The sequence below is a fragment of the Triturus cristatus genome, chromosome 3_1 (genome assembly GCF_964204655.1).
Source record: "Triturus cristatus chromosome 3_1, aTriCri1.1, whole genome shotgun sequence".
NCBI lineage: Eukaryota > Metazoa > Chordata > Amphibia > Caudata > Salamandridae > Triturus > Triturus cristatus.
Window position 1 is genome coordinate 607,576,694 of NC_140583.1, and position 26,003 is coordinate 607,602,696.

The 26,003-nt window shown below is 43.9% G+C and overlaps 1 protein-coding gene across 10 annotated transcripts in view; it reads left to right on the forward strand.

The window, feature by feature from the left end:
• Positions 1–26,003, forward strand: part of MEF2A (myocyte enhancer factor 2A) — a 707,982-nt gene that overhangs the window by 495,299 nt on the left and 186,680 nt on the right. For 5 of the 10 annotated variants that reach the window (XM_085644526.1, XM_085644528.1, XM_085644529.1 and 2 more), the window contains 2 exons: positions 5,879–6,101; positions 11,021–11,080. In XM_085644526.1, the coding sequence (XP_085500652.1) occupies positions 5,879–6,101; positions 11,021–11,080 (283 nt within the window). Of the gene's footprint in view, positions 1–5,878; positions 6,102–11,017; positions 11,081–26,003 lie in introns of all 10 variants that reach the window. The other 5 variants (XM_085644525.1, XM_085644527.1, XM_085644519.1 and 2 more) reach the window with 1 other exon arrangement.

The window sequence follows — 26,003 nt, forward strand, 5'->3', positions numbered from 1 at the left end:
ACATGCGTTTTCAGAAGTAGCAAGTCCTCCTCGTTTTTATCTTTTATTTCGATTTAATATTTGTATTTACATTTTTGTTTGTTAGAGCGATTATAATAGAATTGTCTGTTCTTAGTTCTGGTTAAGGAACTCTAAGCACACCTATAAGCTGGTAGTCTCGCTTCCGGATCTGCCTTCTGTCCCACCGCCCGCATGGGAGGATATGCTTCCATTTGTCTTTTCCTAGTTGTATATAGGTTAAGATAAAAGAGAAAAGCAATGAGTGAACTTCCAGAGTTCATGGAAGGACAGGGTCACAAAGCTTGATTAGAACCCACCCCTTAGCTTAACTCAGTCAGAGAAAACCTGCACTGTTGCATCATTCCATGTAAGCACTGAAGTCTCATTTCTCCAGTTTTATCTTTATTAAATTCAAAGCTTCTTTCATAGTGAATTTTTCCTCGTAAGGTGGTGATAGAAACTGACTTAGTAATTGAGAAGCAATTCCCATTTATTTAGCACTGCCTTCCACTGCAACTCTAGAGCATTCTTCTATTTTTTATGGAGTCGATTGTCGCTAAAATCAGTGAATGGACTGGCGTATTTCTTCTTTCAGGAAGCCTCATTGTGCAGGTCTCACAGCGTTCTCAGAAGAAAAGGGAACTTGACTGTTTTTCTGTGTTGTAAAACATAGACAAAGATGCTGATCCAAAAAGGGCCTGCTTCAATATACATATGTAGCTTCAGATGGTCTTTTTTAAAAATAAAATTCTTTAATTTTAGTGTTTTTTAGTTCTCATAATTTTTTCCCCTAGTTTATATATTTGCCAGTTTTTATCTTACTTATTTGTATGTGCAGGTGTCTGTTTGCTTTGCTATCCTGTTTTGCCATTGAATCAGTGGGAGTTTGGCTAATAGATCTCTATAGACTTCCATTTCCTTCCGCTTGGATCATCACTGTAATTTATTGCAGTGAAATTACTGTGCATTTACACATACAGGAAGTGACATTGGTGAGGGAAACACACACACACACACACATCTTTCAAAGTATAAAACATGCACATACTTTCAGTAATTGTATACTTCTCATGTGTGCCTAGTGTGGGTTGAATAGATCTACATATGCTGTGGTCATGGCACCCAGAAGAGTGACTAGTATTGGATGGAAGGCTGCATTCCTCCATGGCAGCACAGGTAATCTCTCACGGTTTGCTCACCTACATCCAGCCCCAAGTCCTTCCAAAATGTTCCATGTTTCCCAGTCCCACACAGTGGGCCCCAGCTTCCCAGTCTGTTTCCGTCCGTGTGCCTGAAGCTTCTCCCGTTGTCTGTCCACAGTCTGAATAATGCTGTTGAAGCCATCACACACTCTGCCTCTGTTCCCCCTAATAAATTCTGCTGTTCTCCAGGCCCCTTTTCGGGCAGCCCCTGCAGACTCCGATGAGGGAGGTCTGCAGGTCACAATGAAGCACACTGATGCAGTGCGTCTGACCGTTCCTGAGAAATTTGAAATAGTTGCTCCAAAAAGTTTATAATAGAATTGCTGAACATAAAAAAAGCCTTTAAAAAGATGAAAAAATGAATAGATATAACAGTCTTGTACAATGCTTTAACTATAGCCATGGCGTGTAACATGATTCGTCTTAGTACTGTATCTTCGGGAAAGCTTATTTTTGTAGTACTAATCTATTCTAGACTCGTATGCTGTCCATTACATTCAGTATCTAAGAGATTAATCAGCAATTCAAAAAAATGTATTTGGTGTTTGTGTCTTGTGCCTTGACTCAAACAGTGTTTGACATCTATGAGGCATCTGCAAAAAGCATGCCTCCTTTTTGATTTCTTGTGTACATCGATCTGATCTACCTGTCAAGCTAATCTGTAAGCACCTAATTGAGCACAGTAGACCAGCATGTTACTCACTGTCCTTATATGTGGACATCTTACTTGTCATGGCTCGTGTGCCAAGTATTCTTTAACAACAGCCACTTTGATCACCGCTTCTTTTTAATGTAGTCTGCAGCGACCGGTCCTATCCAGGCAGACTGCAGTTGGAGCATCAGACCACCTTCCACACAACATGGATTTTTAAAAATTCTACTGCGATAAGTTCTGCAGTGGATGACGAAACTAAACCGCATGTCATTGTAACATGAACCAGTCAATGGGTACCGCTCAGAGGATTCATTGGAAGATGAGTTAGTGACCACAGTCTCCTTCCCTTTATCTACAAAGGCAATCCACCTCAAGAACTTACTTTTCAGTAAAAATCTTTTTCTCTTCAGCCCACTCATAAGTTGTCAGAGAGATCAGATAAATATCATACAGGAATGGGCAGTTCGCTCCATTAACATGGTCATTGAATAGGAACCCGACCAACACACTCAGCATTGTGTCTGCATTTAAAGTAAGCTTGGGCTTTATGCTATTGAAAGACGAACACTACAGCTGTCATGTTGCCACCTTCTGTGGATGGAAGTGTATAAAATCTTACCTGCAAGATCGCTGCCAAGTTGTGGCACTACCCACGTTTCGATCAGACTTTAGCTGTATCAAACACAGGGTGCCAAAAGGATCCGCTCTGAGCCCTGTGCTGTTTAACATATATATGAAGCCCCTACTCTCTCTACTAAAATGCATAGTATTTGCTTGGTTAATTATGTGGACGACATAGAACTGCTACTGTCTCTTAACAGTGGGATTATATAAAAACTTTTCAGTTCTATTTAGTGGACATTGTACAATGGATGAGTGTAAACTCCCTTAAATTAAACCAGCCCGAGACAGAATTTGTTTTATTGGCAATCAAGATCTCAATGCCACTACCCTCAAATCTTTGGCCATTACCTACTGAGACTGAGCTGTCTTCCTTGGAGGCAGTAGGCAACCTTGGAGTTATTTTTGATGACCGTCTGTCTTTAGAGAAGCATCTCAAAGTGGTTGGTGTCTGCTTCGCTATGCTTTGTGGCCTCAGAAAATTGCTTCCGGTTCTACCTGCTCAAGCCTTAATTGCGCGGAGTGTTATCCTCAGTAGACTGGAATACTGTAACGATTTTCTTATAGGAGCCCTTGATTACCTCATCAAGAGGTTATACAGAGTTCAGGTTGCTGCAGCTAAACTGATGGTGAATAGAGCAAGGAGATCCTTAGCCTCCAGTGCTCTTGGGGAACTTAATTGGTTTCTGGTAGAGGAGTGGATTGTATTCAAATTCATGTATCTTGTGTTCGAAGCCCTACAGAAGGGTCCAGTACCCCTGCAGCTTAGATTGAGAAGATATGCCCTGGGAGGGCTCTTTGGGCACCAAATACGAATCTTATACAGGAATAGAAGTTTGGAAGGTTAGACAAGGGGGTCGTTCTTTCACGTTGAAAGCTGCACAGCTTTGGAAAAGGATGCTGTCAATTCTAAGATCCTCAACAGACTTGCTGACATTTAGAAAAGCCTTGAAGACTTGTCTGTTCCCAAAATATGAATTGTTTTTGATGTTCCTTAATAACTGAATGCTTGGGTACGGTTTCTAGTTTTCTCCCCACTGATAGATAATTGCTGCTCCTAGCACCAGGATTCCAGTCTGGTTACAGTGAGTTCTATAAATAAATAAATAAAAAGCACACTACAACAGTCATGTTGCCACCTTCTGTAGCATATTTTTCTGCAGTAAGCAGGTATGGCCTGTAAAGCAGTGAATGGGTACTACAATGACCTGCATGGTTTCCTTAAACCAATGCCTTTTTATGAGGTTAGCTGGCATCAATCAATCAGAATTTGTAGAGTGCGGCACTGTCACCCCTGGGGGTATCTGGTTGCTGGGGTGCAAGGTCTCCATTGAAAAGCCAGGTCTTATGGAAACGGCGAGAAGAGGGAAGAAACGAGCAGAAAAGGCAAACGTAAGAGCAGAAAACGAGCAGAAAAGGCAAAACCGAGGGCAGACAAGGCCAACAAGGGCAGAAAAACGAGCAGACAAGGCAAAACAGAGGGCAGAAAAATTACCAGAAAAAAGCAAAACAGATCAGAAAAACAAGCAGAGAAGCAAAACTGGGCAGAAAAAAAAGCAGAAAAGGTAAAACGCAGAAAAGGGCAAGACAGGGGACAGAAAAACGAGCAGGAAAGAAAAAAAACAGAGGGCAGAAAAGGCTAAAAAAATGAGTAGAAAAAGGCAAAACAGGACAGAGAAACAAGCGGAAAAGGCAAAACCGAGCAAGAAACGAGCAGAGGATGCACAAATAAAGCACATGAGATAGAGAGGCAGACTTGGGCAAGCTGAACAGGAGAGAGAGCTGTCCCAGGGGGAGCTAGTTCATCCCAAGGTGCATTAGACAGGCTTGACTGGCATGATCCCTCATCCAAGGAGGATCGTTCCTTGCATTGATTCACTTAGCCAGATGGCTCTAGTGGCTTGAAAGGGCAAGAGAATAACTTGCTTATCTCACAGACCTACAGTAAAGCCTGCTCTCATTTTAGTTTTAAGTCACAAGTCACAAAAACTGCACGGTTGACAACTATACCCCAGTATTGATGCATTCTGGGTTAAGTAGACTTTGCCTAACTTCGCACATTTCCCGCTCAGTTATTTGAAGAGCTTATCGAAGGCAGTTTTCTCTTTCCTGTGATAATAGCTCACGGTACAGCAATTTCAAGTTTACACTTATGAGGAATACAGTATCGGCCTCAATAATAACACTGCCCGCCCGAGCAGGAAGATACCCACTAACTGCTTTTTTTTTAATTTCATGTCGTATGATAAAGTGTGTTTTACAAGCATGTTAATTTATTTTTGAAAATGTTCTTAATCTGGTCTTGAAATGTGTTGAGTTTGCACTGTGGCTTTGTGAGATTTTGTACTTTTGTGAGATTTTGCTCCGTGACAGATTGTTCAATCTGCTTTAAAGGCATTTGCTGTCTGACCATAGTTTAAGTGCCACTTTACACAAGACTGTAAAAAAGTTGTTTGCTTATATCCCAGGCAGTTCTTCATACCCAGATGCCACCATAATAAGCACTGGCTAAAGCCCCTTTAGAAAGGTTAATTGTCCTTGTGTTCGAACAGAAATGTCCACATCTTAAAGATGGTATCTGAAGAACTTTTGTTTTTGCTTAAAGTGGCCCTTGGGACAGTTTGTACTCAAGTTGCTGTAAACTTTTGAAGATAGTTTTCGTTTGTAGACATTTCGTGTTTTTTTGTAGCTTGTTGAGGATTGCAAGGTTCCTCCACACAGTTGGATAGAACCATGTGTCCTGCAAATGTGCCTGCCTCTTATGTGCAAGCCCAGTATTGCCGCTAAGTGGCAAACAAATGGCTTCAGGCAAATCCTGCCTCCAGATCCATTTAGAAGTACACTGCTGTAGGTTACTGTATTCTGAGCTTTTTCTGGAGTCACCATGCCTAAAAAGTGGGAGAAATCTAAAGAAAAATTGCATACCCCTGATTTTGCCACATGTTTTATATTGGGGTGAAACCCTTCTATAGAGTGCAGTGGGTTACTTAGTTTTGTAGATACATCAGAATGCCTTACTTAAACTCACAGTGAGGATTGAAGCATTTTGTTTACTTGTGGTGTCAGAGGTTTTGCCTTGTCACTCTTCAATGCCTTTTCTCAGTGGAGAACTACTGCTTCTAACTAGGAAACCCAGTACTGCGTAGTATACAAATGTATGAGTAGTGTTTTGTATAGTGTCTTGATCTTGTTTCTAGCAAACTAGACAGAATGGTTGAAAGAGTAGGGAACTAGTGCACTGTGCCTTGGGCAGCAGCAGGTTGGCCTGCACAACTTGGGCCCACTAATCTTACTAATCTGCCTTCTACTGATGTCTAATGAACATGGTGATTGTCGACATCTTGGTATTATTGCATGATGTTTCCCAGCAATTCTAATCTTCGTTTTATTTCTGTTCCAGCCTTCGTTGCCCCCACAGAACTTTTCAATGTCTGTGACGGTGCCGGTATCCAACCCCAGTGCGCTCTCCTACAGTAATCACGGGGGTTCCCTTGTCACCTCATCTCTGGCCTCCAGCACATCATTGACAGACACAAGCATGCTCTCCCCGCAGCAAGCATCCATGCACAGAAACGTTACATCTCCCTCTGCCCCTCAGAGACCTCCAAGTACAGGCAACGCAGGTAAAGGGTTTATGTAACCTTCATGTCCCCATAATGTTGTTCAGTATTTTTTCATAAATGTATTGTGACTTGCATATTCATGTGACTGTGGGCTCCATTGTAATAGGAATAATGTCCTGCAGCTGTTTATTGAACCTCCATTGACCAACAGAGATCTATTGTACTCCATGGTATCCTGGGTAATGACTGTACTTCTCTTAAACTTATTGTTCCATAGGAAGGTCTGAATCAATCCCTGGTTTCATGCTGTGTGAAAAACCATTTGGTATATTATCTGCCTACCTTAATTTTAAAGTACAACACCAGACGCTGTGGGGAGGGGTTGTTTCCTTACAGAACAGACTCAAATGGCATCTTCCTGGTAGTATCAGCATATATCTATGCTGCCTTGAAGCTGAAGCAAACAAGAAATCCTAACCCATGAGGGTTTGTACCTTAACGTATGGTTTCACCTCTGTCAGAACCTTGCACATTCGGCCTAGGCAATGCCTTTTTAATGTCGACTCAGTATCTGTCTTTCTTGATATAGACTGATCGAAAGTATGTGTTTTTTTCCTGTATCTTAATATTTTATTCGTTGCATTAGATGCCTTTTTTGGGTTGATAAAATTTGAATGAGTTGATATGTAATGAATCTACCGTTGATGGCTGTATTGCTGAAATCTACTGCACAGAAGCTTTCCTTTGTACTGTGAGTATTTATATTGTGCCCGTCAGTCACTCTACAGATAATTTGTGTTCTACCTTCCTTGTATTCTTAGGTTTCTTGTGTACCATTGCGAGTAATTATACTGTGGCTGTCCATTATATGACATATAATAGTTGTCATGAATATCTGCTGTACTTTAAATATTTGTTGTGTGACATTCGTAGCCACTCTACGGCAGCTATCTCTTCTACTTTCCATTTCCATTGCATTGCAGATATCTGTGATCTCATTGACTGTGGATATCAATTGTATTAATATTCACTGCATTCCAGGTATTCACTGTATTGCAGATATCACTACATATCAGTTGTGCTATAGAGAACCATTGTGCTATGGCTGTCCAGTATACAGTGTGTTTTTAGGTCTCGCCTGAGCCAGCGCATGCGCTGCCCTGTGAGACATTTAGTTAGTGGATTTTTAAAGTGCTACCAGAGGCTTTTCCTGGCTTCCAGCTTGCGTTCACGAGTGCGTGCACGCGCGCAGCTGCCATCTGTCTTGCCTCTGTCTAGCCGTCATGGCTCATACAGCGCTCTCCCAAGCTCCTCGCTCTGCCCCTCCCCCACCACAGAGCGCGTCCCTGAGATCACTTTTATTTTCTTCCCGCGGCCGCGTCAGTTTCATTTTATTCCGTGCCGTCATATGCTTTCAACAGGACATGAAATATTCCTTTGTGTTGCTCCTGAGCTGCCACGATATACAGATTTTTTACCCCGCATACTTGCAAGTTTTGCTTTATTTAGTTGGTGTAATTTAATTTCATAATCGACTGCTTGTTAACAACCACTGAGTGTCTTTTTTTGTGTGGCGTAGAGCGCGTCCCTGCGATCACTTTCGCAGGCGTGCGCCCGCTCACTTTTTATTTTCTTCCCGCGGCCGCGTCAGTTTCATTTTATTCTGTGCCGTCATATGCTTTCAACAGGACATGAAATATTCCTTAATGTTGCTCCTGAGCCGCCACGATATACAGATTTTTTTTTTTCCCGCATACTTGCAAGTTTTGCTTTACTCAGTTATTGTATTTTAGTTCCGTAATCGACTGCTTGTTAACAACCACTATTTTTTTTTTTTTTGTGTGTGGTGTAGTTTGACGTAAATATTTTCGGGTTCTGTACTCTCGCCAGTGCATTTTGAGGTAAATCTGGTTACTGCGACTGCCCGCGAGGTGATTCCCTTGTCAGATATTTCCCTCAGAATGGGCCTCGCTGCTGGCTGTGTATGCTTCCCGCGCTGTTTGACATTCTGGCTGATCCCGGAAGCGGTCATTGTTTAGTTCAGAATAGTCATTTTCGACCCGTCGCTTGATGTGAGGCAAATGACAGCCGAGGGCTTCTCGACCCTCGAGACAGATGGGCCTGCTTCCTTTCTGCAGGGAGCACCACATATTGTTGCACAGGATAACGCACTGAGAGGATTCACTTCCTGGAGCCTTCAAGGCATCAATAATACCATTCCTTCGGAATAATTAACTGTTAGGTTCCTTGTCGCCGAAAGGCTAGCACAGGGTGTTTCCTTGTATGTGTTCTTTAGCGCGACCTTACCGTCTCACCTTAAGTATTATGTCCAATTAGGAATGGTGGAGGCAGAATGCCAGATTTGTGTTTGGGATGCGTGCCACACTTCATTTACATCCCAGTACCAAACAGGCTCGGCTCTGCACAGAGATCAGAGCACAAGGGAAGCAGCATTGGTTGTTTTCCCCTGGAGAAGCATGAACTCGTGTAGGCACTTCAGTGCGTATACCCTATGCCCACTTAGTTGTTGGTCATGACGTTTGCTGTGATGTTTAGATCTTCAGCAAGTGAAATTTAGTTGTCGATACACTAAGCACCGACAATAGTAATCTTTTTGGACACTGCTTTCAACGTGATCGTGAGAACAGCTGAAAAATGCATCTTCAAAATTGAGTTTGAAATAAAAATAGAGCCGGCTGCCGAAATGTCAACAAACTAAATGTTATGTGGAGGTTAAATTGGGCACATGTGGTCTGAAACACAAGTTCTTATTCATTTGCTTATTTTATACCTATTACGCTCACTTTATCTTAATTTGTGTCCATCATCAATTTTAAGGTTGATTTCAAAGTACTATATTTGTCTAACGTAGCGTTGTCGTTTATCTATATGGTTTTATGGACTTTGTCTCTAAATAAACTATCTTTGAATTGGTGGCCATGGCAGATGCAGCCCAGACCATTGAATGGTGATGTGGGTTAATCTGTTAGATTGTCAGAAACTTTGTTACAAGTAAATGTTTAAGCTTCTTCCCCTTTGCTCATTTAATTAAAACAAAGTTTGGTCAATCCAGAGATCTAAGTGTCAGACCTTAGTTTAACTTGATATGTTTGCATCTTAAAAATGTTACAGCTATTGCATAGTGTCCAACATTCCTGCAGTGCAATTGTAACTCGTGCAAGAAATGTATCTTACGTGGCTTCGCAAAGCATGTATTCTTTTCCAGTAGCCAATAACGGGAATTCAAATCTGAAAGGCACTGTAATTTTTGTTACATACTCCTTCCTTTGCCCTGTTGATGTGACAATAGTCTTGCAGATTTGTTACATGTTGGATAAACTGGTATTAGCAAGCATTGGCATAGCCAATAGGTCTCGATTTTGGGACCTTATAAGTATTTAGTTATGCAGCACAATATCCTTGGTGCAACAACATCAACTGTCGCATGGCTAAACACATAAGGTCCCAAAAGCGAGACCTATTGGCTATGTCAATGCTTGTTATATTTGTATGTATTGATATTTCTACTAAAAATAATGTGCTGTACATTATAACAAAAGTGGTCAAGAGAACATACAAGGGTACACAATAGAGTGGGTGTGGAGTTCCAAATCTAGGAATAAAAACATCCTTTACATTATGTTCCAAGTGGGTTATGGGTCAGGTTCGATTGGGTGTGGGGAGGAGGTGGCGGAGATTGAAGGGATTTGGAAAAATAATGGGTCATTAGTCTTTATGTAGCCTCAGTCGGGGAGGTTTTTAGAGCAGGCTTGAGCAGTGAGGAGGTGGCTGCTCGCAGATCTTGTAAGAGCAAGTTCTAATGCATGGGTACTTACAGCCTAAAGGTCCAAAGTCTCTGCTTAGTGCCAGGTACGGTTGAGTTTGCTTGGTGAGTGGGCAGATCCAAGGTTTGATGGTGGGGTGTTTTGGTGAAGAATATTGGGAATTTAAGTGACATCTTGCTTACCACATTTGCAGTTTGTGAAGGGCCGAACTATGATAGCTAGGCAGCCAGCATCATACCTATAAAGTGAGGTGGGCATGTAGGGAGGTTCAAAGGGGTAGGTATAGTGAAAGAGGGAAGCAGGACTGCGCTTTAGGAAACGGCAACTGGTAAGTGTATGATGGAAAGAGTGAGGAGCTAGAAACTGTAACAGTAGATTAACAATCAAACACTGACCTTGTACTGTCAAAGGTGGGATGTATTTAGAAATGGGTGATTAGAGGTCGAGTTGCACAATTGTGGAGGTTTGTGATGTGCTCAAGTGATAAAGTTCATCACTTTAGAGAGGGTTGGTTCTGTGTAGGAAAGTCTCCATCTCGAAACGAGACAGAAGTTAGAGTAGGACCTGCTTGGAATATCCATTGTCCGACTATGCTTTTTGCTGCTATATTCGAAGTCTTTAAGTCTGCATGTTGCTCGAGAGAGAAGCATTAAATCGTGCATGAAGCAAGCTATGTGCTTTCTGCAGTACACTTTTTTCTCATAATTTAGAAATTACTCATGCCTTCCATGTATAACTGTCCTGAAGTCTGTTTTAATTGGAAGTCTATCACTGTACTAGACCCATAGCAGCATCTGGTGTAGAAACTGTCTCAATATCATGGCAGAGAGTGGAGAAAGTGTACTGTTGACGGACAGTATGATCTTGTTTCCTCACCTGGGGTTACACATTTGTTTTTCATTGGGCCTCTATGTGAATCTACTTGCATTTCCAGAATAGTAAATCACGATTTCCCATATTAATATGCAGTGTATCGGCAATGCCTGCCTTCCATTAACTTTGGGTGTCCTATAATTGCTACATCTGAATGTCTCACCACAAGTTAAATGGGTAGAATCCATCACATAGGGAACATTGCTCACAAACTAAAAACTTCCTAAACGTTAGCAGTAGCTTTCCTTTTTGAATATCCATTTAACTGGAAATAGATCTATTTAGAGTTGACATTAAATAAATCCTTGTTTGTTCTAGCAGGTGGCATGTTGGCTTCTTCCGACCTCTCCTTGTCGAATGGAGCTGGTAGCAGTCCCGTTGGTAAGTAAGACTTCTTTCTGAAATAATTTACCACAGCATTGATACCTTTCCCTGAGCCATGGATTTTGGAGTGTTGACACATTTGTAAAATAATCCTGTTAAAGTTACTTAAAATCTCTTTAAGTGTGCATAACACTTCTGACACATCATTTCAGTTCTCTTGCAAACCTGTGCATCTTTCTTCATCCTGGCAGTTTGTTTATTCAGTTTAATTTTCAGTGTGCCACATGATAATGCAATGTAGTGCCTACCCACATGTGACAGTGTACAGCAGCTTAAATCTAGGTAAAACACCGGAGAACCCTGCTATCTGGTGATCGTGTAGGACATCCTTAAGAGAAAATGCTGAAGAAAATCTGACAGAATGTAGTCCGAGGTGCCAAAGGTCGAGACATATGTAAGAGGACTGCAATTAATCCCTTCAACCAGTACATGGACCACTTAGATTTAGTGCAAAGCTTTCTATTTATGGAAAAGGTGTTTATTGTATATATATATATAAAATCACTTGTAATCCTTTTTGACTACTTTTTTTTTTAGCATTATCACATTATTGTATTTTAATATTTTGTACGAGACACCTACTTTAGGCCCTAAGTAGAGGTCACTATGGCATTGTTTGTATTTGGTACAATGTCAGATTTTGTTACTAGAGATCAATGTGGAGTGTGGCACAGGCGCAGAACCTTGTAGAATGTGGTTCCTTAGGTCATTGCTAGAGGTTCTTGGGGATTTCAGAGCACCTACTTGATGTACCATACAAAAGATCAACGAGTTATGTAGTTGTCTGGTAGTTATTCAGTGTGTAGTTAAGTCAGTGCCCTACCTTTTAACGTTTGCCCTTGCTACATAGCCCTGTTACGTCGAAAACGATTTTATAAGGGATCACAGTAAGCCATCAAGATCTAGCCAAAGAAAAACGAATTTTTTTGTTGGCATGTACTTACCCAGCAAAGTTCAGGTGTTCAGTCACTACAAAACAGTCCTAGCTACAAAACAAGCAAAAAACCAAACACCACCCTCTCATTAAAACACATTTGGGCTACAAAAGAACATGTGTATCCATGTAAATGAGTTCCTAGTGCGGGGTGGGTCTTCTAGGTCATTTATATGCAGGCCACAACCACATTAGAATGTAACACTATAAAAGCCAATTCTGCTGCATTTCCAGTTTTTGTTACTAGATATGCACGTATGAGTATGCATGTCTGTGTATATGTATAATGTACAATCCCAAAACCCTTAATGAATATTTTACCTATATATTTTACCTATATAGGTTTATTTAATACCAATTTTTTGCCATTAGTAATCATGTGGTGATTAGGAGATAAAAAATAAGCAGTTTGTATTTATTTGGACTATTCCTAAAAGTATGGGTATGGAAAGCCATCATACCCTAGCAGACGAGATATACATTTGTTAATTTGTCTCCAGTAAATTGATAATGTTGGGCAATCAACAAACATATCAATTATATCTGCTGCTGGAAACTGACATCTGGGACACGTCCTATCTCCCCTCCACATTTAGCTGTTTTATCAGGATTATAACAAAAGCTAAATCTAGTTTTATAATGCTGCAATCGATATTTTGTTGCAGATTGTATGGTAAGTAGGCAGAGCAAAGATTGATGGAATTCATCTGGGGATGCTGTCTAAGTCTGAAAACCTTTCTCTGCCTACTTATTTAAGTTCCCAGCAAATGGATGAAAAAAAATTGTAGTATTCAGACATTGATATAGATTGATATAATCCAAATATAGTTTACAAAAATGGTTGTAGTTGGTTTGCTAACACTAAACAAATCTACTTGCCACGCAACCTACCCATGACTGATTAAGACACCTATTCAGATAAAGAGGGCAGATACTTTATTCTAGTCAGGAGACTTGCGGGGCGACCAATCACCATGGCCATGGTATACACACCTAACTCTGCCCAAAACTATTTCTTAGTCAACTTCTTAAAGCACCTAGTGGAAGTAGCCAAGTGCGACATTGTTTTGGCAGGGGACCTTAATATGGTTAGTATCATTGCTGACAGATCGGCGTGAATGGCACCATGTGGTACGCCAGAGGACGCCGCCACTTAAGTTGATTTTGCTGCCACTCAAGTAGATATCTATCAAGCGGCAGTCCTCTGACTGCGACTGGTCATGAACACACTCCTGAAAATGGGACTGGTATAGAGGGTTTGCAGCGTGAATCTTTCTGGATTCACTATGCTGTGCATTATTCCGCGATCTGGTGGTTGGGTCCGGATTCGTAGTCCTTTTTTTTTTTTTTTTTTTTTTGTAGCCCAGGTGGGCGTCGACGTCCCACCATTTGGTGTACCTCTCGTGACGTCGGCGTACTTCCTGCGGAAGTCCCACCTTTGGGGCGCCATCTTCAGATTCTTTTTTCCGCCGTTGGGTCTGGATCATCATCGAGAAGCTCCACAGTTTTAAACTAAGGAAAATACGCGAGTTTCATCGAAGGAGAATTTACAGAAGACTACAGAGAGGAAGGAATTACTGCCGGGACGGCGAAGAAGGAGGAGATCCTCGAAATTCTTCGGCGCCCATAGGAAAATGCGCATTCAGGGACTCTGAGCGCAATGGACAAGACACCATGTAAATTCTGCCCTAACGGCCACCACAAGTACGCGCAGAAGGACCAACATCCGGTGTGCAACCTTTGCCTGCCGATCGACCACGAGAGCAAGGACTGCAACGCCTGTTCCGCATTCACGCCGAAGACACTCCGGGTGAGAGACAGTCAGAGGAGAGCCAACTTCAACATGGAAGGCTAGGGTAAGGCCCCGTCGCTGTACGATCTGGGTCTCTCCACCGATGATGACAACCTCGCCGAAGGACCTGATGTCTTCACGGTCGCAGAGACCGATAAGAAAATGCCTGACGAGGTAAGAGACACGTCGAGTGCAAAACCCCCGAAAGGGCCCCGAAAATCTGAAAGTGACTCCTGAAAAACAGAGTCAAAGTCCTCAAAAAGAACACTGGCGCCGAAAAGCTTGACGACCGCGAGTGGATCCAAGGACAGAAGGCCCAGCGGATCCTTCGAGAAGGACTCCCAGGTGCCGAAGGCCGCCGAAAGACAAGGCCGCGTCGACGCAAGCTCCGGCGAAGAGACCTGCGGTCGACGCCGAACACGTCTCCGAAATGGAAAAGAAAAAGAGAAGGCTCGAGGCGGAGATGGAGAGCATCCTTCAGAGGAAGAAGGAGCTCGACGAAAAAATGAAGAAATTCAAGATCCCAACGATCCCACCGACGGAGGTCGTCGAGATCGAGGAACAGGAAGAATTCGACGCCGAAGAGCTGTCGAAGGATCCGGAAGAGGAGGAAGAAGGCCCCTACTATGAGGTAGAAGATGAAGAAGAGGATCAGCAGTCGTTCTACGGCTCAGCGCCGTCGAAGTCTCAGGAGCTGGAATGGCAGGACATCGACACCGAAAATCCCGAAGAGCCCGTGGAGACTTATCCTTCGAGGCCTTCACCGCCAGACGACATCGGAGCATACGACATGGTCGTCTAGAGCGCTGCAGCGGCTTTTGGAGTGAAATTAGACGAGGAGAAGCCGAATGCAGATTTCCTACTCAAGACTCTGCTCCCCATCCAGACGAGGAACCAGTTCCTCCCCATGCTCCAAAGCGTGATGAACCAAGGGAAGGAGGCGTTTAGGGACCCAGCAACATGCCGGTCCATCACGCCCAGAACGGAAAAGAAGTACAAGCACTCCTCGCAGGATCCTCCTTGCATCAAGGGATCGGTCACTGCCGACTCCATCATTGCTTCCACGGCCAGGAGAAGAGCCAATGTGCCGGCGACCTCGGGACCACCTCCTGATAAGGAGAGCAGAAGGATGGACCTCACTGGAAGGAAGATTGAAAGAAACGCCGCAATGCACTGGCGCATGGCAAACTCTAATGCGCTACTGAACAGGCACCAGTACCAGCATTGTTATGAGATGGGGGAACTAATCAAGCATCTCCCAGAAGAGTACCGACAAAGGGCTTCCCATCTAGTGGAGGAGGGGAAGAATATCGCCAACTCATGCATTAAGACTGCATTGGACGGGGCTGAGACTTCGAGCAGACTAATGGCCATTGGGATCACTGAAAGGAGGCAGGCCTGGCTGAGAATTTCTGGATTCAAACAAGAGGTCCAGAACAACATACTGAACACCCCTTTCAACTGTGAAACGCTGTTCGGGGCACCGGTGGACGAGAAGCTCTCCCAACTGAAGAAGGAAAATGAGACGGCAAGGTCCATGGGGGCCCTGCAATTCAGAGGGATGAGAAGAGGCACCCCAGCTCGGAGACCCTACGGAAGGGGAGGTAACCAGCAGGGAACGTCACACCAAGCATTCCAGCAAGGACAGCAGGGTGACAGTCACACCCAACAAGGACAGCAGAAGCAGAACTGGCAGTACCAACCTCGAGGCCAGTCCTTTCGCGGGAGGGGAAACGGACGTGGCCAAAGAAGAAGAGGGGGAGACCAACCCTCTTCTAAGGGACTTTGCACGCAAGGAGACGCTCACTCCCAGTATACCCCGAGGGGTGAAGCGCAAAATGAACACAGTGAGGGGGGTACACGAAACAAGCGCCTACGAGCATACAACACCGGTAGGCGGAAGACTGGGACTTTACCTTCAACAATGGCAAAAAATAACCACAGACAAATGGATACTCAACGTCATACAGCACGGATACTGCATAGAGTTGGAGAAAAAGCCTCCAAACAGGAAACCAAAGAGAAGACAACGCTCTGGTCAAGAGCTTGCTCAACTCGGGGAAGAGGCACAACAACTACTCCAAAAGGAGGCCATAGAACCAGTGCCATGCAGGGAAAGGAACAAACTACTTCCTGGTCCCAAAGGTGGACGACACACTAAGACCCATCCTGGATCTACGATTCCTAAACCAATTCATAAAGACGCAAAAATTCAAAATGACATCGCTACAAGAAGTGCTACCTCAAATACAAGGCGGAGACTACATGTCCACCGTGGATCTCAAAGATGCCTACCTGCACATCCCGATGAACAGGCGCCACAAGAACCTGTTAAGGTTCAACATCAACCAGGACCATTACCAATTCACAACTCTGGCATTCGGTCTAAAGTCCGCACCAAGGGCCCGATTCACAGAATTAACTTAAGACAAAATCCTAAACTTACTACCATTTTGGAATTCACAGAAGGCACTTACTCATTTTGGTATTCACAGAAGGCACTTACTCATTTCGGTATTCACAGAAGTTAGGAGTCCTAACTTTAGGACTCCTAAATGCCTTCTGTGAATACCAAAAGCCTTAAAATTAGGATTTTTCTCAGTTTAGTAGTAGTATAGTTAGGACTCCTAACTTTAGGACTCCTAAATGCCTTCTATGAATACCGAAAGTCTTAAAATTAGGATTTTTCTCAATTTAGTAGTCCTAAGTTTAGATTTAGGACTACTAAATTTAGAAAAATCCTAATTTTAAGACTTTCGGTATTCACAGAAGGCATTTAGGAGTCCTAAAGTTAGGACTCCTAACTTCTGTGAATACCGAAATGAGTAAGTGCCTTCTGTGAATACCAAAATGAGTAAGTGCCTTCTGTGAATACTAAAATGGTAGTAAGTTTAGGATTTTGTCTTAAGTTAGTTCTGTGAATCGGGCCCTACGGGTTTTCACAAAATGCCTTGCAGCAGTAGCAGAGTACCTAAGGAGGGAAGGGATTCATGTGTATCCTTACCTAGACGACTGGCTGATCAAAGCAAGTACTCGCGACAAGTGCGAGGAGCACGCAGAGCGGGTGACAAGAACACTAACAAGCCTGGAGTTCTCGATACACTGGGGAAAGTCATCAATGGAACCAGAACAGGTGAAGATCTTCCTGGGAGCGCAGATCAACACCTTAGACGAAACACAAAAGGGGTTGGGGTGGTGCACCACCAGGTAAGTTTACCAGTAAATTACACCAAGTGGTCTGTAGTTGGTATAAAACAAAGTCTTTATTTTAATTCAATTGTTGACACAAAGCCTATCAGATCAGTCGAGATTCAAAAGGGGTTGGGGTGGTGCACCACCAGGTAAGTTTACCAGTAAATTACACCAAGTGGTCTGTAGTTGGTATAAAACAAAGTCTTTATTTTAATTCAATTGTTGACACAAAGCCTCAGCCAACGCGTTTCGTTCAATAAAGAACTTCGTCAGGGCATAAGTAATGATGCAAGTGCAATCCAATAGCGTCAGAGTTCATGTGAACCAGGAGTCGTCTCTCGGTAGGTTACGAGATGTGCTGGGTGAACAGTCCTTCACAATCATCCAGTGCCACCATGATAAGGGCACTGTACAGGTATCTGTGTTAAGCCGGAAAGTCCGCGTCCTCCCCTGGGAGTATCCCGTGAAGTGAACCGGGGCAGACGCCGGGTTTAAACCCGGCGTCTGCCCCGGTTCACAGGGGAGGACGCGGACTTTCCGGCTTAACACAGATACCTGTACAGTGCCCTTATCATGGTGGCACTGGATGATTGTGAAGGACTGTTCACCCAGCACATCTCGTAACCTACCGAGAGACGACTCCTGGTTCACATGAACTCTGACGCTATTGGATTGCACTTGCATCATTACTTATGCCCTGACGAAGTTCTTTATTGAACGAAACGCGTTGGCTGAGGCTTTGTGTCAACAATTGAATTAAAATAAAGACTTTGTTTTATACCAACTACAGACCACTTGGTGTAATTTACTGGTAAACTTACCTGGTGGTGCACCACCCCAACCCCTTTTGAATCTCGACTGATCTGCTTGGCAGTTAGCATCCATTAACGGCGGATGCAGGGGTGTCAGTATGCACACCATCATCTAATACCATCCTATTTACATTGGGAACTCAGTAAGGAGGTGCAGTCATTGGAGTCCGCCGTTTATCCTGTTTGCTTCAACCTTAGACGAAACAGTCATGCCCAGCGACAGGAGTACGGTAGCCCTGCTGAAGGAGACGCGTCTCTACCAGAAGGGGCGAGCTCTGACAGTGAGAACAGCGTGCAAGATCATGGGCATGATGGCGTCATGCATTCACCTAGTCCCCAATGTACGGCTTCACATGAGACCGTTCCAGGAATGGCTGCAACAACAATGGTCACAAGCGAACGGAAGCTGGGAGGATCTAGTGGTTGTTATGCACGCAGTGCAAGAGGAGATAGCATGGTGGAACAGGGAGAACAGAACTATAGGAAAGCCCTTGACACCACCAAGCCCAACTGTGACCATTACCACAGACGCATCCCAGATAGGATGGGGAGCGCACATGAACAAGCTCAGAGTGAGGGGACTGTGGACTCCAGCAGATGCGGTCAGACACATCAACTACCTGGAATTGAAGACCGTACTGCTAACCCTGAAGGCCTTCCAGAGGCAGCTATACAACCAAAAGGTATTGATACAGACGGACAATACTACCACAATGTTCTATATCAACAAGCAGGGAGGAACACAATCGTTTCCCCTTTCAACTCTGGCACAAGAGATTTGGAGATGGGCCATCCCACTCAAAATAGACCTGCTGGCGATACACCTTCCAGGGAAAGACAATGTGGAAGCCGATTGGCTCAGCAGGCAGACCTCGGCATCCCACGAGTGGGATCTCAATGGACAGGAAACGCAAAGGCTATTCAAAAGTTGGGGTACACCGACAATAGACCTGTTTGCAACACGCCTGAATGCAAAATGCCAAAACTTCGCATCCAGACAACCAGAAAAACAATCCCAGGGGAATACCCTATGGATAAGTTGGTCAAGGACATTTGCATACGCTTTTCCACCAATACCACTGATACACAGGGTACTCAACAAGTGCAAGACCAGCAACATGACAATGATCCTGGTGGCACCACAGTGGGCAAGGCAGACATGGTACTCACAAATAGTGGAAATGGCACAGGGACCTCCACACAAATTCGCAAAAAGAAAGGACTTGCTCTCCATGCAGAACGGAGAGGTTCTACACCCAGAGCCAGAGAGCCTCGGACTGGCAGCTTGGCTCCTGAAGACATAGAGTTCGCACACTTTAAACTACCACCAAGCACTATGCGAGTGCTGCGGGAGGCAAGGAGACCAACACGGAAATGTTGTGGGGAAAAGTGGAAAAGGTTCACAATGTGGTGCAGCAAATTAAACTGCAAGGAAAAATGACAAAGGAATCAACGGTGCTTAGATACCTCACACACCTTCTAAAGGTGAAACTTTGCTCATCGTCACTGAGGGTACAACTAGCGGCGATCATAGCTTACACACGAGGGGAGACAGGAGGAAGCTTCTTTACGTCACGGGTAGTAAAGAGATTCCTGGAAGGGGCAAAAAGAATAGCGCCACCAAAGAGGATGCCGCCTCCAGCATGGAACCTCAACATAGTCCTGACGGAACTTATGAAAGCGCCCTTTGAGCCCATTCACAAGGCCTCCCTCCAAATGTTAACAATGAAGACAGCCTTTCTGGTGGCAATAACCTCACTGCGCAGAGTAAGCGAGTTGCAAGCGCTAACAGTACAAGAACCCTACATCCAGATACATAAAGACAGGGTCGTAATGAGAACGGACCCACACTTCATGCCAAAGGTGGGGTCAGCATTCCATTTAAATCGAACAATTAAAATACCAGGTTTCTTTCAGAACCCAGCAACAAGCGCAGAAAGGGCACTGCACACTCTAGACGCTAGAAGGGCGGTGATGCACTACATCGAGAGGACAAAAGAACACAGGAAAACCAAACGTTTTTTTGTGTCCTTCGCAACGAGCTTCATGGGTAGACCAGTGACAAAAAGCACAATCGCACGATGGATTGCGCTAACAATACAATTCTGCCACAAACAGGTGGGGCAAGAACTATCCGAGGGGCCACGGGCCCACTCCACAAGGAAGAAGGGAGCAACAATTGCCTTTCTGGCAAATACACCCATTCAAGACATATGCCTGGCGGCAACATGGGCTTCGGTGCACACGTTCACCAAGCACTACTGCGTGGATATACAGATGAACAAGGAAGCACAAGTAGGACAGAAGGTGCTTCAACATATATTCAATGAACAACGCTCATCTTCCACCCAGCCGCCACAGAGATAACAAACCGCTACAAAATCTATGCACAGCATAGTGAATCCAGAAAGAATCACGCTGCAAAACGAATAGTTTCTTAACTGTCGGTGTAGTTTTGCAGCTTGAAGATCTTTCTGGATTCACTAGCGAACCCAACCACCTCCGCCAGGAAGATGAGGCAGGAGAAAAAAGGGTGGAAGGACAAAGACTGAAATAACAAGATAAAACTGAAAGGATATATAAGGAAGTTACTTAACGCCTAGGGTAAAAAAAAAGAGAAAGGAAGGGAAAAAAGAACCCGAAGATGGCGCCCCAAAGGTGGGACTTCCGCAGGAAGCACACCGACGTCACGAGAGGTACACCAAATGGTGGGACGTCGACGCCCACCTGGGCTACAAAAAAAAAAAGAAAGACTACAAATCCGGACCCAACCACCAGATCGCGGAATAATGCACAGCATAGTGAATCCAGAAAGATCTTCAAGCTGCAAAACTACACCGACAGGTAAGAAACTATTCGTTCCTTTCGATGATTTTCTCAAACTAGGCTAGCCCTAGCGAGAGTCACCTTCAACAAGCACCTTTTGAGGCCTTTCCGACTCTCTAGAGGGACGAGGCAGGGTTGCCACTTGTCACCCCTCTTTTTTGCCCTATTCATAAAACCCCTAGTGCGCCTAATTCAACAAACTGGAGCAGTAATGCAGATTAAATTTGGACTGAAAGAATTAAAAATCTCCTGGTGATGTACTCTTGACTGTGAGCCCCACGCACCTCCATCCCATCAGTTGTGGTTATCCTAGAAGCCATTGAGTCAACATCCGGCTTCAAAGTTAACTACGATAAATACTAAATCTGACACTTGCAGCAGTGTAAGTGGCGGGATAGTCATACCACGGTGAATATAGATGGGCCAACTCCTCAAATAAATATCAAGTCAAAAAATTATTTTAAGTCAACTACCCACCTCTGCTTGAGGCCATTACGAAAGACTTACACTCATGGGAGAATCGGATGCTCTCTGGTTTTGAAAAAAATGAATGGAATTGAGATAAATATACTTCTGTGCCACCTTTACGTGTTCCAGGCTTTTACGAAATGGCTGAACCCCCACTTACTTGAAGTTTATCCACTGTAAAATCAAGGCTTTTATATGGAAGGGGAAGGCCCCCACAGAAGCTCCTGAAACAATTAAAAGCAGCGGGGGAATGACAGTCCACAGTATCCTGCATTACTGTGCAGCCACACAACTGCGACCGATAGTGGTTTTGTCCACAATGCTCTCGGAGACAAACTGGCACAGATTGACCATGTCATTGTCCATCAACCCCTTTATGGCTTGAGAAATGGCACAGACCTCTAAATGCTTATGTTAGCACCCCTGTGGCTACAACACTGAAGACGTGGGATAGGTTTGTGAGTGCCCCAGGCCTGGTGCCCTATCCTTCTCTCTACACCCCTATCCACTTTAACCTGGCATTTGCACCCATCCTCTGGGATCATTTCCTCAAACCTTTGGGAGGGAAGATGCAAAATGATTGCCGACATTTAGGACTCAGTGACACCGAAAATCTTTCCTCAATATCTGATCATTTACGGTATTTCAGAGTCTGAGCGGCTCCACTATGCCCAAATTAGACATTGGTTAATCTCCCCCCACCAATTCGAGCAAGGTTGTACCAGAGCTTAGACTATGTTCAAGCTCCAGTTCCTCAAACTGATAGGCACTGGGATGGATATATATATATATATATATATATTCACTTAAAAAACCATAGGTTTCACACATGTTATAGTTAGGTGGATATTTCACTCGAAAAAAACCAATGAAATTCCCCCGTTATAGTTAGTTCAGATAACTATAACTCGCGCGCCCGCAATGCACTGCTGATGACGTCACATATTACATCACTCATGACATGGTCAGTGACATCACTCATGACATCATGCTTGTGATAGAGTGGCGGTCGCGCGAGTTATAGTTATCTGAACTAACTATAACGGGGGAATTTCATTGGTTTTTTACGAGTGAAATATCCACCTAACTATAACATGTGTGAAACCTATGATTTTTTCAGTGAATTTGTACAGTTTTTTAAATGCTAAGTTATGTATGTATTATAATAAAGTACGTATTAAATTATTTTTTTTTTTGGGGGGGGGGGTTTCACGTGCGCGCACGGTGCGCACCTCCCCGCAATTTAAAAAAAAAAAAAAAATTATAAAAAAAAAATTCTGCCTTCAGGGACACCCCTGACAAAGGTTAGGGGGTCAGGAACTCTCTACCCTGCCCCCTTTTCACGTTCGCCACCTTCCTTTTTCACTCTCGCACTGAAAACAAACAAAATGGCGGCCGACACTTCCTGATTTCGACCGATTCGAACGTTGACTAACATGTAACCACCAATCAGAATTACGCTCGCGCACGTTAGGGTGCTCGCACGGTGCGCGCACGGTACGCGCTTATAGATATTTATATGCTTTTAAATGCTATTTTCTCAGGAACTACTGAACAGATTGACACCAGACCTGCAAAAGGCACTTCCCTGACCTGAGGACTACCTGCCAAATTTCAAGTAATTATGTTCAGCCGTTCGGGCTGTACCTTCGACTAAAGGTCCTATGGGAAAATGCATGGGGAAAACGCGTTTTGGGACCCCCCTTTTTTCTCGGCTCCCACTTGACGAATCGCCCCGAGACTTTCAGGGTAGGAGCTGAGCGGAGCCCCCCATTATTTTTGAAAATTTCGCGAGGATTCGTCAACCGGCGCCAAAGTTATTCAAAATAGAATTTTCAGATTTCCTATGGAAGCACGGTCCTAACTATAACTATCTACTGGCGACCGCCAGTAGATATATATATGTAGATATATATATATATATATATATATATATATATATATATATATATATATATATAGATATAGATATAGATATAGATATAGATATTATCTACTGGCGGTCGCCAGTAGATAGTTATAGTTAGGACCGTGTTTCCATAGGAAATCCGCAACATTCTATTTTGAATAACTTTGGCGCCGATTGACGAATCCTCGCAAAATTTCTAAATAGGTGGGGCGCTCCGCTCCGCTCCTTCCCTGAAAGTCTCGGGGGGATTCGTCAAGCGGGGGCAGAGTAAAAGGGGTGGTCCCTAAACGCGTTTTCCCCATGCATTTTTCCATAGGACCTTTAGTCCAAGCTGCAGCCCGAACGGCTGAACAGAATTACTTGAAATTTGGCAGAGAGGTAGTCCTCAGGTCAGGTATGTGCCTTTTGCAGGTCTGGTGTAAATCTGTTCAGTATTTTCTGAGAAAATAGCATTTAAATCAATATATATATCTATGGGCGCGCTCCGAGCGCGTACCGTAAGCTTACCGTACGCGCACGCTGCCGTGCGCGAGCGCGATTCTGATTGGTTGTTAGATCTTAGTAAACATTCGAATCGGTCGAAACCAGGAAGTGTCGGCCGCCATTTTGTCTCTCGCAGTCTGAGGGGGTGAAAAACAAAGGTGGATAGCGTGAAAAGGGGGCAGGCTGGACAGTTCCTGACCCCCTAGCCTTGGTCAGGGGGTCCCAGAAGGACACCCAAGGGCAAAAATGTATTAATTTTTTTACGAAAAATCGCCGAATGCGCGTAGCGTACGCGCACGGTAGAAACTGAAAAACTCCGCGAACTACGTAACGTGGGCGCGCGAAGCGCACTGCAAGTCCACAGCGCCCGCACGGTGCGCAAAGCGCACCACGCGCGCACGGTACGCGCACGGTGAAAAAACTTTTAATAAATAAATACATAAATTAGCATTTAAAAAACCGTACAAATTCACTGAAAAAACCATAGGTTTCACACACGTTATAGTTAGGAATTAGCATTTAAAAAACCTTGCAAATTCACTTAAAAAAACCTTAGGTTTCACACATGTTATAGTTAGCTGGGCATTTCACTCGTGAAAAACCAATGAAATTCCGCCGTTATAGTTAGGTCAGATAACTATAACTCGCGCGCCCGCAATCCAGTGCTCATGACGTCACATATTACATCACTCATGACATGGTCAGTGGCATTACTCATGACATCACCGATGACATCATCCTTGTGATAGAGTGGCGGTCGCTGACACTAAAGGACACTGAAACGAACTGAGCCCACTGGGGAAATACTAACTCGATGTACAAACTACATGTACCAGCATGCTGACACCGGAACTCACGTGAGAGACCCAGGAGGGGCCTTAAAAGAGTGCATGCAATCAATGGTGCTTACGAGTCATTCAGTTCATCAGTTGCCATCCTCTGACGAAGGAGCCCCTGAGCTCTGAAACGCGTAAGGAAAATATTTTATTGGAGCTGAAACTGCCGGTTTGACATTAAAGGCTTTCACAAGCACTTTGCAGTTGGTGGCATTCTTGCATCAGGGCAACTCGTTTTTTGGATTTAAGCACGGCAGCCTGGCCGTGAAGGATGCCACACCCCTGGATCTAAGAAGGGGGCCCCACAGGTTTCGAAGGCTTCGGAGCCTCAGGCACAGCAAAGGTCAAATTACAAGACCGAAGTTTCTGCACCAAAGCCCACTGGGGCTGATGTTATTTTACTTTTAAAGGACACTGAAACGAACTGAGCCCACTGGGGAAATACTAACTCGATGTACAAACTACATGTACCAGCATGCTGACACCGGAACTCACGTGAGAGACCCAGGAGGGGCCTTAAAAGAGTGCATGCAATCAATGGTGCTTACGAGTCATTCAGTTCATCAGTTGCCATCCTCTGACGAAGGAGCCCCTGAGCTCTGAAACGCGTAAGGAAAATATTTTATTGGAGCTGAAACTGCCGGTTTGACATTAAAGGCTTTCACAAGCACTTTGCAGTTGGTGGCATTCTTGCATCAGGGCAACTCGTTTTTTGTATATATAGCCGGTTTTGCTCCGCCGGTCTCGCGCCACCCCACAATAGATTGAGGATACGAAAGGAGGATCTCGTTGGACATATATATATATATATATATATATATATATATATATATATATATTCACTGAAAAAACCATAGGTTTCACACATGTTATAGTTAGCTGGACATTTTACTGATGATAAACCAATGAAATTCCCTCGTTATAGTTACTGTAGGCAACTATAACTCACGCGACCGTAATCCTCTGCTGATGCTAATACTGTATTTAGAAACTTATTTGCCCATGTCTTCTTCCATTAAATTTTAGCTATACATATATTACAAATATTTTTTTTTCATAAAGACACATATGTCATCAGCAGAGGATTACGGTCGCGTGAGTTATAGTTGCCTACAGTAACTATAACGGGGGAATTTCATTGGTTTTTTATCAGTAAAATGTCCAGCTAACTATAACGTGTGAAACCTATGGTTTTTTCAGTGAATTTGCAAGGTTTTTTAAATGCTAATTCCTAACTATAACGTGTGTGAAACCTATGGTTTTTTCAGTGAATTTGTACGGTTTTTTAAATGCTAAGTTACTTTACGCCATTTGTGGCGTGCGCGCCCACTTAACGCAGTTCGTTCCGTTCGCGCACCGCGTGCCCACGTTACGCTAGATGGGCCATGAACGCACGATGCGCTTCGCGCACCGTGCGCACATGGAGGACATATGATGAGCATCGTTGTGACAGGTAAAATATATGTTTTGTTTAGCTCAAATAAGCCATGCACAAAAGGTGCCCTTCGGGCACCTTTTGCACACGGGGTGGGGAGAATGTGGATATTTTTTTTTTTAATTATTATTTCTTACCGTACGCGTACGGTAAGCGTAATCGGCGAAATTTTCAAAAAAATTAAAATTGCCTTTTTTCACTTGGGGGGGATCGTTGGGGACTCCCTCGACATG